This window comes from Zeus faber, assembly GCF_960531495.2.
Source record: "Zeus faber genome assembly, chromosome: 11".
NCBI classification, from domain to species: Eukaryota; Metazoa; Chordata; class Actinopteri; order Zeiformes; family Zeidae; genus Zeus; species Zeus faber.
In genome coordinates, this window is record NC_137205.1 from 18,886,997 (window position 1) to 18,901,243 (window position 14,247).

Sequence of the window (14,247 nt, forward strand, 5' to 3'; positions counted from 1 at the left end):
AAATACATACAGTCTTGGTGATGCGTAAAGTTGCAATTAATACGAGCTCTTACACTTTCCAGTGTGCATATACTGTATCTATCTATATATATATACATATATATATATAATGTGAATCTAATATGGCGAGTGTGATGGGGCATTTTGGCACCTGCAAGTGCTTGAGTGTGAAGACCACTGGCTCTGTGAGAAACACCCGGCTGGACTCTTTGTTGATGGAGGCGGCGATGACATGCGAGTTGACCGCCAGGCCCCACCCGCCCTGACCGGAGCTCACGTCCAGCTCCATCTTCACCGTGGCATTTTCAGTCGACAGAAAGGAGCCGAGGTTCTTATAAAGGACAAACACCACCTTCACTTGGCCTGGGGATCAAGCGTGGAGTAGGGAAGGAAAAGAAAAAAGGACGAGAGATATATATATATATAGAGAGAGAGAGAGAGAGAGAGAGAGAGAGAGAGATGCACACACACAGTGACATTAAGGGGTACATTAGAGGGCAGGGAGGAAGAAAGAAAATAAAATTAATGAATGTTTGAGAATGGGGGAATGAAGAGAATGGGGGAATGTGAAAAACGTTACAGGCAGAGAAAGGGAGGAGAGCGGAAGGGGGCAGAAGAGGAGAGGAGGGGGGTGGGTGAGGGTGATCGAAGAGAGAGAGAGAGAGAGAGAGAGGGGGAACAAAAAGCCCAGAGTAGAGAAATAGGGGCATAATATGGTAATGGGAGAGAGATAGAGAGAGAGAGAGAGAGAGAGAGGCGGAGGGAGAGAGTGAGCGAGTGACAGGACACACACAAAAAAAAGGAGGGAGACAGAGAGAGAGAGTTAGTGAAGGTTAGAATGATGGTAAGGACCATTTCATTTTGACTGGTGGAAGAGAGCGAGATTTAATGCGGAGGGCAATGGAACATTCATCCCTCAAGCATTCACAGATCTCTTATTATTCCATATGAATATTTCATGTGCGTTTGTTTCAATCATTCTAATCTCGTTCCCGCCGCAGAGCCGAGCAGACAGAAAACAGAAAAAGGCTGGAGTGGGGAGGGAAAGGAAGAGCGTGGGGGTGGTGGGGGTGGTGGGGGTTGAAATGAGAGAGATGAGAGAGGGGGATAAGATGGCGGAGAGACGGAGCGAGGGAAGGGAACGGGGGGAGAGCGGGAGAGGAGCGAATGCTGAGATTGCTCTGTCAGGTTGGAGATGATAGTAATCTACACGCCTCCCCAGCTATTCTATTAAGACTGCCGTTAAGAATCCATCAAGAAAAGAAATTGTCTCAGCGCTTTTTTGTTAATCTGATTAGCCTGATAAATCTGATTATTATGAACCAATAACTTAGCCGAGCGAATGCAGATCGTTTTTAGGTTTCGCGCGAAATGTAAATGGAAACATGAGAGAGAGAGAGAGAGAGAGAGAGAGAGAAAGCGAGCGAGCGAGAGCGAGAGAGAGAGAGTGCGCTCTCCAGGAAGAGTCCATTTTGCAATCAGGGAGTGGAGGACGAGGTGGTGGTGGTGGAGGGACGGAGGGACGGGGGTGCAGAATGGACCGTGCTCCGACGGAGGCGGCTGTACCGTTGCGGCTGTACTGTTTGATTGTGGAGGACGAGAGCTGGATGGTGCTGTCGCTGGCGTAGTTCTGCGGGAAGGATAAGTCCTGCAGGTCCATCTCTGTGTTCAGCACGTGCACCTCCAGGTCTGGAGGAGAGGGGGGGGGGGGGGGCGCGCAGCACAAAGGTTATGAAGAGGAAGACACTTTATTGACCCATGGCTGTCCGGGAGCCATGGGTGAACCGGGGGGAGGTCAACTCCAGATCTGGAGCCAATGCCTTGGTCAAGCGGCATCGGCAGGAAGGTCCAACCCTGACACGTCTAACCCGAACATGTCATGTCCTGATTGGAGAGGACCATCCATTCACCCATCCATCCATTATCAAGGTTGAACACATTAATCATAGTCCAGGAGTTGTCCATGTATCCATTCATCTCCATACTCAATCATCTACTGTACTATCAATCCCATCCATCTACCAATCCTCTATTCCTGTCTTTCAATAATTCCATTCATCCATCAATCCATCGAACCATCCATCTATCCATCATCCATCCATCCATCAACCCATCCATCTCCATCAATCTATCCATCCATCTCCATCCATCCATCTATACATCCATCAATCAACCCATCCATCTCCATCAATCCATCCATCCATCTCCATCCATCCATCCATCCATCCAAACAACTAGTATAACACGCTGGTCTCTTACCGATGTTGGGGGCGTGATCGGAGAAGCGGTTTCCGTACATGTTGTTGGCCAGCAGGAAAGCTCCTTTTTCGAGGACGTCCAGCAGCATGGTGGCCGTGTGCGCCTGCTCCGTGTTGTTCATGTCCTGCCACGACTCCAGCGCTTCTGGACACAGCAGGTTGTCCACCGTCTCCACAACCGCCTGTCACAGGGCAAATGGCGCACTTAGAAAGTAGTGGCTAACGTTTTACTAGTCTTTCCTAGAAAGTGGCTACTCCCCTATACTACATTTATTACTGTGCTATGTCAGACATATTACCGTTCTATTTCACACTTACAATTCATTTAATGGCAATTTTGATGGTTTTATCGGCTATCCAATTTATTGGAGTAGCCTGCTTGATGAATCATGTAATTCTTTTGCTCAGGCCTCTCAGAATGAAGGATTGACTCCAGGCAGGAAAAAGAGCATTGCTTTTTTCAAAATGCAATTAGAATCACAGTTCACTCCCACTCCGACTGGAGAAAAACAAGAAGTTTTGGGTACGTCCTCCGCACCGGCACCACGATACCGGGCAACGCCACGCACGGCGACAAAAATAACGGCGCTGTTGCATATTGCACAGCAGTCCTTGCATTTACATTCGCCAACTGGGATCAGATAATGCAATATTACATTACACCGAGCTGCAGACAGGTCAGGAGAGACAGGAAAGGCTACGTGCCGTGGAATACTGCATTTCATTTGTGCAGCATGGCATCACAAGGCCTTTTCATGCTATTAGATTACAGCTTTCTCAGAAGCAGAGATATTGCAAAAAATATTGAAAAAAGTGCAGCAGGGCAGGCACAACCCGACGCCGCCTTTCGCACTCTCATCAAATTACATTTTCTCCAAGCTGCAGATATTGCTCATTATTGTGCAACACAATAAGGGCAATATTGAACAGCAAGTCTCCATAATAATGCAACAAGGCTCCGCCACAAAAAGTCGACTTCTGTTAACATTAGCCTGACCCATATTTAAGAGATATGTACACAAAAAAACCTCACTCTCTGATCACAAAACCAGCTTCGCCGCCTTGGGAAATACCGCAGCCGCATTTAAATACATTGCATCTGCCAAGAGTTGAAGCAAACCCTGCTCGTGCTGTTCTTCAGCATCAAACTGGAAATATTTTAAACACTCCCTACATGGTACCAAGGGCTACATAAATCATCATACAGAACACAACACATTATGCCAAAGGCTAGGGGAATCCTATCCAAAAGCCCAGTCAACCCAAGGAGTTATCTTCTCAGCATTATTCTAAGTCACAGAGTGCCACGACTCCAGGGGCATGTAAAGCAGGGAGATAAAAGAGGGAAAAATGTACCTGGATGTAGGCCCGGCAAGTCCTCTCTCGCTTTTGGAGCTGGGAGGAAGAAAAACAAAAGCCTTGAATTCAACGGCTAAACAGGAAATTGAAAATGATATAGCCACTCGTCCTTGCATGTGCACTGCGGGGCATTCTTTTTTTTTTTTTTTCAAATAACCTTGATGTTCTTTTTAAAAAAACTTGGTTGCTGTTATATCTGTACAGTATTTTTGTGTGCGTGTGTGTGTGTGTGTGTGTGTGTGTGTGTGTGTGCGCCTGCCTGCATATGCTACCTTGTTGTAGTTGCGAGCGGCCGACTCCTTGTTCCCGGGACGCAGGGCCTGGAGCTGGGCGTCCAGGATGTCCAGCAGCTGCTCCATCAGTCGCACCGAGGAGCTCACGTCGCCGGCGTGGATTCGACCCCGCGTGTGGTTCACCAGCTCCCCGGCGATGTTGGCGGCGTTTTCACCACTTTTGATCTGCACACACACACGCACGCACCTGCATTAGGTTCATTTCTATTGTTTACTTACTTACTTTACTTAGTTCCTTTAGATTGATTGTTTATTGCCAATTTTGTTCTTGTTTATGGTTATTTTAGTAGTATTTGTATTGTATTTTGATCATTTTTAGGTTTATTTTTATTGTTAAATGTTAATAGTGTTAAGGCGTATTGTATATTTTTACCGACATTTTTTTTTGGTTTATTTTCCTTGTTTTGCTCATTGTTAGATTTGTTGTATATTATATATTAAGTTTTTTGGTTAATTATTTTATCCAACTATCTATCTATCTATCTATCTATCATCCATCCATCCATCCATCCATCCATCCATCCATCCATCTATTCATCTTCCCTCAGACTACGAATTAGAACCCATTCCGGCCATGTGGATAATGACAATTTCTATAAAAATTCAACCTAGCTGTAATTATAGTATATTAGCCAGAGAAAAGATTTAATTAAGTATTAGCACAGGCACCATAAAAATGAAAGAACCGACTGGAGTGAGTGAGTATTTTAATCAGGTCAGCCTTTGGGGTATGTTAATGTACACATAGAGGTGGTGGTGATGGTGGGGTGCCGGGATGAGGGCAGCGGGGCAGAGGGAAGAGGACAGAGCCGGGCCCTTGGGGGGTGTCTGGGGGCCTCACCTTCTGGGCCACCTGGTTGACCCACGGGGAGGTGCAGTTACTGAGGTCGGGACCTCGTGGGTTCCACATGACCTGGTCCGCCAAGCACTGGAACGAGGCGATACCTGGGGCCGAAAAAAAGAGGGGGGGGGGGGGGGGGGAGATAATAAGTATTGGGTGCCACCCGATTCAATTAAAGGGAGGAGGAGAGAAGAGAGAGAGACGAGATGGGAGGAGAAAGAGGATTTGCCCCCAAAGGATTTATGGAACGGAATTGTTTGTGGAAATGAGCGTCCAGAGCGCTCGAAGACGGGAGGGTCGAGGGCGAGGGAGGGAGGGTGGAGGGGGAGAGCGGGAATAGGAAGTGAGAGAAAATGGGTCAGTTGTGGAAAAGGTTAAATAATGGAAAACGGGCCGTTGAGAATGAGAGAGGAAGGAGGAGAGGGATGGAGGAGGAGGAGAAGGAAAAGGCATTAAAGAAGATGTCGGTTATAAATGCACAGGTATAATATAACATAGTGCCCGAGCACACCGCACACACACGCACACACACACTCCATCAGGTATATCTCTTACTGATGAAAACACCCTCCAGGGACGGCCCTCTCTTCTACCAACTTAAGTTCTCTCTTTAGGGAGGAGGGTTCACTTAAAGGACACCACACCGGATCAAACCACAGAGGAGGGTCTTTCCGCTGTCACCAACACAAATAACTCCGGTCAACCCCGCAGTGGGAGAAAAGAGAAGCGAAAGGACGAGGGGACCGAAAGAGGCCGAGGGAAAGAGACCGCCGAACAGGAGGTGGAGGGAGGAGGAGGGCGGGAGAGGGCGAGGCGGCACTTCACAGTCACAGGGATCAGAGCAGACGTTGCCGTTGCATTTCATACCCTCCCTTTCTCCTTTTTCCTTCCCCCTCCGGCTTCAACGCTTTCTCTTTATCGCAGCCTTTCCCCTCTATACGCTCCCCTCCATCTACCACCGATTGGGTTTGAAAACTCTGCCAAGACAAGGCAATTAAGCCAGCTGCTAATTTAATGTCGCCATGGTTTTCTTCGAGAGAGAGAGAACGAGAGAAAGAGAGGGGGAGAAAGCCTCATTCGCGAGAGGAGAGGGGAAGGGAGGGGATGGTTTTTTTTTTGTTTTTTTTTTTGCTGCGAAAAGCACTTAATGGCTGCGCGTTTAGAGGTATAGACAGCAGCACGAAGGAAGGTGACGCCTGGCCTTTCATTTCGTCGCTCCCCCCTCCTCGCGCTCGGCTATCCCTGTTTTCCCTGGGAGGCGAGTCTTTCATTTCGCAGAGGACAGAATTTCATCTGGAAGTCCTGGGGGACACTGCCTGCTGGTGAGACTAACACTGAGACTGACGTAGAAACAGCGGTGGAAAAAAAAACAAAACAAGAGGCGACGCACAAACATGCTAATCCCATGAAAATACCCCCCTCCACACAGACACACACACACACACACACACACACACACACACACACACACACACACACACACACACACACACACACACACACACACACACACACACACACACACACACACATTCACACATCAGGGTTTTCGACACAAAGGAATACCCTGCACACACCTTCTTTTGGGTGACATCAATACACGACCAATTGATGTCTGGATTCACGAGTTTGGAAAACAACCCCCACGCACGCCATTCTTTCATCGAAGGGACACGTCAATATTCCCCAATCAGGCAAACACACAAAACACGCCTTCCTAGCGCCGGGTCACATACCCAGAGATCCTTTGGGACACGGGCGGTCCACCGTCTCCCCTCGCAGCGTGGTGGGCCACTGGACCCCCCTGGCCACCCGGGACTCGCACACGTGGGGCTCGGCGCCCTGGGGCGGGAGGGGCGGTCGCCGGGTGACGGGCACGGTGGCCGTGATGGGCCGGAGGTCGGGTCCCTTGTTGATGGAGCCGATGGGACGCGAGGTGGGGGCCAGCGGGCGGGTGGTGGCGGGGCTGGAGCTGGAGGTGAAGGTCCTGGCCGGAGTGGTGGTGGTCACCTGGGTGGTGGTCAGAGGACCTGAGGGGGGAAGGGTCAGGGTTAGGGTAGCACCGGCAGGATAGAGGGGCCGAAGGAGGGGTGAGTGACAGGAAGAGCGGCGGACAGGACGGAAGGGAAAGAGGGAGAGGGACGACGCGAGAGGGAGGGAGACTTTGAGTCTCCGAGTTCCAAGAGGATGCAAAGGATTTACTGAGAGAGCAGCGAACCCAGACTGAAAGAATACCAAAAAATGGGCTCAAGACGCTGGAAGGAGAGAGGCATGGGAGTGTCAGATCTCATTCTGAGGACAAGTTCAAAAGTTTGCCTGACAATAATTGGGGTGACAAATACTTTTTTTTTTTTTTTTTTGTGCATTTCAAAGCTTTTGGTGTCTTGATATCAGCCCCCCCAGCCCAACTCCCACCCAACTACCCCACCCCCGCTCCCTCTCTTGAGGAGAACAAGCATCGCCACGAGACGGAGGCGGTAAATAATTGATCAAATGTATCGGAGAAGTCAAAACCGCTAACAACCAAACTGATACAACCAAACCGCTAAAATACGACGATGAAAGGAGCACATCACAGCTACAAAACCGTGAACTGATCAAACGCCGAGTCGGCTCTCAGCTCCATGGGGGCAGCTGCCGATCTGACTGAGTCTGTTTTCTCTCTCCGGGACCAATCCCAACTTCACATACTTCCAGTAGGTCAGACACCGAGCGCCCGAACCTCAGTCAAAAAGGGCTTAAAGAAATTGTATAACAAAAATAACCGGGCGTAGTCACTCACCCTTACCCTTAGTAGCAGTAAAAACACACTTGAGGGGATGATACACTAAACCAGGTACAAGTCAAAGCCATATTCAGGCAGCATATGGAGGAAGCCTGCGAAATGGGCTAAAAAATACCATGAATAAGATGATAGATATGTTGTTTTTATGTGGAAAAAAATATATATTTGAAAAAAAACTGGACCTACCTACAGGTATGAATGACATAGAGATGTGAGTAAACCATAGGGCAATTGGGACACAATTACATTCCATGTGTTGGACACCAAAATTACCATATCAAATTAGTGTTTTTAATTTATAGGGCCAAAATATGAACTTGTATCTTGTTAAGTTATGAAAAAGCAACAGGACTAAATCTTGGACAATTTTGTATCCGGTTTGACAGCGGCCACCATGAAGTTTCCATTTTGGCAGTTCAAGGAAAATGTTAAGGCACTTAAGGGTTTGTCTATAGTTACATAAACAGATACAGTAGTCAGCTTTGGAACCACCAATCCATCCATTCAGCATGGCTTGTCAGTAGAGAGCAGTTTTACATAGTGAATGTAAATTACGAACCAGCATCAGTCAAACCTCCTCTATGCAGATGAATACAGTGCAGGGGGGGCTGCTTACCCGTGGTGGGGTCTGGCGGCCCAAACTCCAGCGGGTAACGCAGCACGTTGTAGTTGTTCCAGACGTAGAGCTGGTTGTCGCGAGGGTTGTAGTCCACGGAGGAGACGTACTGGTACGGGTTGGGGAAGGGGATGTGCACGGGCTCCTCGCGGGCACGGTTGGTGTTGTAGGCGTACAGCATCAGGTCTCCGCCCGCCTCGCTGTCGTCGTCCTGGTAGACGGAGCGCACCGCGTACAGGACGCCGCACGCCATGAAGGCGTTGGACGCCAGCCTCTTGTCGAAGCTCGTCTCCCAGGTTCCCTCAAAGCGCAGGGTGTAGGGGTTCACCTGGGGTGAGAGAGGATCGTCCGCGCTCAATGTTTCAAACCATCAGGGCTTAGGGGATGGCAAGTGATTCATTTATTTTTCATTTAAGTTTTATTGGTTGGGTGCAAAACACGAGGAAATGGCCATTTCAATTGGCCACTTTAACCAATTTTGTGAACTGGGGTCATCATAATGCACATTGGGCTCCTTGGTCTGAAATACCGTGCACAGTTATGGTCTGGAAAATAATCAACACGTTTTCACCGTGGTCAAAAGATGTATCAGTGGATGAATGGATTTCTCAGCATAACTCAAAAGAACGTAACATAGGGCAGAGAGGGTGACCGCGTAAAGGGTTAACATGAGGTATGAGAATTACTCTTCTTCAGATTGGCGTTGAGTGACGCCGTCTCAAAGATTGAGTGGAAAAGTTTCTTGGAAAACCTCCCCCCCCCCCAGTTACAATCATTTTCACAGCAGTATCTTCCCGCGCGGCGTTTCTTTTGCGGCGGGAAGATCAAGACCATTCGATTTTTTTTCTCGTCATTGAGAGTTTTTAGTTTATGTGGCAAAAAAAAATAAAAATTTTCCTTTTCTGTTTCTCGCTCTGATTCGGTACTTCTCAGCGTGGTGAAAACGTGCAGTCAGGCATCAATACTACCGCATCCGCTATTCAAAGTACAAAATTGCTCTTGGTGTGATTTGAATTGATGGTCATAGAAAATCTGGTGCGAACCAGACAGGCACTGTGCTTGCTAATTTTGAGCAGATGGTAAAAATTCTAGCACACCCCTTAGAAAAGACAGCCCCATTTATAGTGTGTGTAGTTCGGGAAATGCTCTTCTGCATTTCTTGATTGCACATAAAAGCGATGCACATGATGGAGGCGAGTTCACTTTGATGGTCGATGATTGCTGTAGCTCGGACATCTCAAATCCAAACGGAGGAGATTAAGCCTTGGAAGTTAATGAGCTAGTGATCTGAAGACCCCGTGATGATCTCGTTGGGAGAGAGAAATAAGGGTCTGACCCACGGTTCCGTTCCAGAAAATACAGATAAGTAAACTATTCCAAAACACCTGGGTCCATTCTTCCAAAACATAAGAAAAAATAAAAATACATTGCTTTGATGCTGAGGTTAATCTCATTGATGGGATTTGGAAGTAGGACTAAGCCTTTGTTTGTCTTTTTTTTTGTGCTCACGCTATGCTGAAATTTCGGTTTTATGGTCCAGTTGTACAATCTCGATGATAAATCCATCATGATTTTGTGCCGTGTCCTCCCCCCACCAAACGGTTTAAATGAGCGTTTACGTAATCCACTCGGATTTATTAATCCACTTCTTATCCCCCCTTCTGTTCCACGCTGCGCTCCCCCCGGTACCTGGCTGACCACCAGTCGTCCGTTGTTGGACTCGGTGGCGTAGATGACCCAGAGGCCGTTCTCGTCCACCGCCAGGTCGATGTCCGACTTCCCCCCCCAGCGGTACGGCGACGTGTCGTGGTAGTTGGCGTTGGTGACGATGGCCTCGCCGCTCTTGATGCGCGTGCGGAGGTCGTACTTGACGATGTTGCGCGTGCGCTCTTTGTTGTAGAACACGGCGCCGTCGTAGACCACAAAGCCCGTGCCGTCGACGCGGTTCGGCAACCTGCCAAGGAGACGGGGACGGTGTGACAAGCAACGACCAACTCATCGGAAGTCCCATTCATTTATACGGAGAGTGTTTGTATGAATGCATTGTGTGCTTTTTTTTTTTCACTTAATAATAATAATAATAATAATAATAATAATAACAATAATAGTAATAATAATAGTAATAATAGTAATAATAATAATAATAATAATAATAATAATAATAATAACAATAATAATAATAATAATAATAATAACTTAAATTTGTATAGTGCCTTACGAAGAACCCAAGGTCGCTTTACAGGAGAGGGGCACTTGACAAACACTATATAAACTCTCATCCATGGAAAATAATAATATCCAGCTGAGCAAACTACTCGCTGTTGTACTGGAAGAGAACCAAGCTCTCCCATTTTCTCTGACATATTACGCAATGCAAAATCTCGACACATGCACTACGACCACCGCCAGAGGGGAGGGCCCGGCAGTCGGATCCGTTTTCGGATTCAGTGTAAAGGCAGCTTGAGTGATGGAGGGACAGGAGCCAGGTGATCCATACACCCTGCGAGGCCTACAAGATGGAGCCGCTCCACTATCAATATCCATATCCAGTGCAACGGACCGATAAATCAATAGGGGAGCAGGTGCAATTTGATCACGGGCAGGGGCGGGGGGGGGGGCGTTCTCACTTGTAGGTCGTGGTGGGTCGGTTCTGTTTGAAGTCCTCCCAGGAGGCGTAGTCGTACAGCATGTCGGTGCGGTAGGGGGTCCAGGGCATGACGTACAGCCGGTCCCCGGACTGCAGGGGGTCCTTGCACCACGCCCCCGACTGATGCTCCGCCTCCTGGAGGGAGCTGGAGGCCTGCACCCGCAGCAGGGTCCCCGGGCACACGAAGACTGGAGCAGAGGAGGAGGTGTAGAAGAGACAGAGAGGATGAGAAGAAGGGGGAAAGAACAGGGAATGAAAACAAAGCATTGCAAAAATGAAGGGTCATGACGGAGGTTTGCGTGGGTGTCGGGAAGGTTAAGGGGTGAGGGGTTGAATTGAGGTGGGGGGGGCAAAAAAGCATCGAGGATTGAGTGAGAGGAAGGTTCAGATGAAGGGGGTGGGGCCGGAGGAGAAATAAAAAAAAAAAATGATACGGCAAAAGTTGAGAATAGGACGGAAACAGACAAAGAGAAGTGAGAGAGCGGGAGAGGGAGAAGAGAAGCGGCGAGGTGAGATACATTATCAGATTTAAAATGAAAGAACGTATAAAAAGCTCATTTGTAAAACATCAGCATTGTGGTCCAGGAGCGGCTGGTTATGATAAATGGGAGATTTCTGGCAGCGGCTGCCGCTTAGATGTAATCTCTAATCTCATTTATCTCGGCCTACTTTTTTATTTGATTGTGCATTTTCTATTTCAAAGGCCCTCCACTTCTCTCTACTTTGCTGCTCGGTGGTAAAACAGTAATTGCGAAACGTGTTTCATTAGGACACAGATTTGGCTCTCAGTCAAGAGTAATGCCTTTTTAGGAGAGAGGTCCCGGGCGAAAGATGTGAGCTTGGCTTTGCCTCCCCTTCCTCCGCCGCCGCACAGCGCGCTCCACATTTACACGCGCGCGCACACACACACACGCACGCGCGCTCACACACACACACACACACACACACACACACACACACACACACACACACACACACACACACACACACACACACACACACATTAATACACATACACATTATACACACCCACCCGTACCTTACAAGGTACACAAACACACCCTTAAAAGCTATGCACACATGTCAAACAAACACAACACAAATTAACACTTATTTTCACACGTAAAGGCACACACACGCACGGACACACACAACATCTACTCCACGGAAGGAGGCCGTCCTCTGGGGAACGGTGTAAATTGGCCGGCTGACGCATTGTGTCCTAGCCAGACAGACGCTGCCCTGGGACAGGGCCTGTCAGGTGATCTATAGAGAGGGCTGTTGGCATCCAAGTCACCCTGACATCACGGGGCAGCGGCGGGTACAGAAAGAGAGAGAGAGCGCGAGAGAGGGAGAGAGAGGGGGGAGGCGGAGAGCGAGGGATGGGCAGCAGGACAACAGAGCGGAGGAGTCCCCGCTCGCCCCTGCCAGCTTATTTATGTGGCTCCCTGGCACAGGGTTGGGGGAAGAATCAGGCACCTGCTGGTCACCTCATGATTGAACGCGTCCCCGGACTAATTGGACGCTGCGGGGCGTTGAGACGGGTGACACACAAAACACACACAAGCGGACAGGTGTACACGTATGACAAAGTACCGTACAGCGCACGTCGCAAAAACACCATCCGTGCGATGGCGTCCACGGATGGATGGCCAACACGGCATTCAACAACGCCCGTCCAGTGACCGTCGGCGTTGACGAATGGGTGGAATCCAAACACGTCCGCAGGGAAAAAAAATAAAAAAGTTGTGCGGAGCGCGGCGTTGCGGACCGGCGCAGGGGGAGAACTGTCACGGAGGCGCAGAAAAGTGACTCCGTCGCAGGCAAGCCTGAGGAAGTGCAGCCTCCTCCCTGAGTGTTCTGTTGTTGGCGATAGCGGCTGGTGATCTACGGCGCCAGGCGACTCTGGGATTAGCTGGTTCTGTTTGGGGGGGACAGAGACTGGCAGCGAAATGGGAATCTAATCAAGCCGAAACATAAAAAAAAAAACACACTCTCAATATGAGCTCTTCTCAGGGAGGGGGACTGTCATGCTCCATTGTGAAACCAAAACGGGTTTTTGCGGCACAAGGCTGAAGCCTGGGGGGTGGAGGGTTTGCAAATATGAATGTGAGCGACTAAGAAATTTCCCAACAATGGTTTTATCCACTGCTCAAATTCACCACTCTCGAGCAGAGGTATGATATGTATTTCAGCAAAATGGATCAACATGTCGGCTCCGTATCAAACCGCAATCAAATTACACGTTCATCGGCTTGGATACAGGCTGGCCATGCGGCAAATTAGCCGAACTTCCCCTCGTTAGGAGGGAGGTGATTTGTGGCGAGGCATGGGCGGCGTCGTAAAGATTGAGAAAATGTGGAAATTGGGACACTGCCACAGAAGCAGAAAGGTGCTGTAAATAGAGGAATAAACAGCATGATAAAAGTCTCTCTGTGCATGTGGGTGACCCATTAAAAAAAAAAAAAAAAAAAAAAAAAAGGGCGAGGCAAACTCTGCCTCAAGGTAGGATAAAGGACAAATTAGCATGGACATGCAAAGCCCATTCTCTATAGCCACTATTTGTGTCAACAACTAGAGGCGATCAGTGTTCGCATGCAAGCAGCTTCCAACCAGTCTCCTGGCGTGGCGTGTTAAAGCTGGGATTGTGTGTACGTACGGCATTGTGCTAAATAGTTAGAAGCTACCTCCGCTCTGGTCTTTGTAGTAAATGGTTGGAAGCTACCGAGAGGGGAAAAAGGATCAGTCAGCCAGTAGCGACCGTATCACAAACATGCGCCGGAATCCATCACCGCTCCAAAACAGCTGTCCGAAATAGAATTTACCCTCGCCATCGCTTACCTCAAAATATTATGTGATGCTGTTTGTTTTGTGCACCTAACCTTGCAGCCCTTCCCCAAATTGGTATCCATTTGTAACCTACTGGACTCATCATTACTACATCACCGCTGAGCAGCACGGACTAACACACTGTCGCCGTCTGCCTGCTTCTGCTCTTCCCCCATCGTCCACAGTGCAGCTAGTGTGCATCTGCCTCCGTGTGCTGCTGTTCGTTTTAATGAGACGGGTGTTGGGTGGTCCCTGATGTCAGAGGGGCTCATCAGCGGCCTCCGGGCTGCATATATGCAGGTCTGGAGCACCCGGCAGACACACAAAAACACGCGGAAGCTAAAAAAGAAACGCTTGCGCATGCACGGGCCAGAAGCGGAAGCCCGGCCACGCCCTGCGCCGCCGGCCTGGGAGGCATCATTAGCTCTGACCTGAGATCCCGGCCATCTCCACCACCCTCCTGTTTACCAAGTCTCCCTCTTTCTACGCCTCCATTACCGACCTCTCTCGCTCCCTCCCTCCCTTCCAAATAAGAAGGCTGTTGCTTGCAAAGCCTATAATCCCACACACCCCATACAGCACAACAGGGACTAATGATCTTGGTATGAATTGGGTATGA

General features: G+C 48.9%; 1 protein-coding gene across 1 annotated transcript in view; it reads right to left on the bottom strand.

The window, feature by feature from the left end:
- adgrl1a (adhesion G protein-coupled receptor L1a) overlaps positions 1–14,247 on the bottom strand; it is a gene marked incomplete at both ends in the record, with an annotated part of 67,548 nt that overhangs the window by 16,662 nt on the left and 36,639 nt on the right. Inside the window, 10 exons of the mRNA XM_080009298.1 lie at positions 152–363; positions 1,567–1,689; positions 2,260–2,440; positions 3,615–3,653; positions 3,890–4,075; positions 4,752–4,855; positions 6,488–6,781; positions 8,153–8,480; positions 9,842–10,106; positions 10,780–10,987. Coding sequence (XP_079865424.1) covers positions 152–363; positions 1,567–1,689; positions 2,260–2,440; positions 3,615–3,653; positions 3,890–4,075; positions 4,752–4,855; positions 6,488–6,781; positions 8,153–8,480; positions 9,842–10,106; positions 10,780–10,987 — 1,940 coding nt within the window. The remainder of the gene's footprint in view (positions 1–151; positions 364–1,566; positions 1,690–2,259; positions 2,441–3,614; positions 3,654–3,889; positions 4,076–4,751; positions 4,856–6,487; positions 6,782–8,152; positions 8,481–9,841; positions 10,107–10,779; positions 10,988–14,247) is intronic.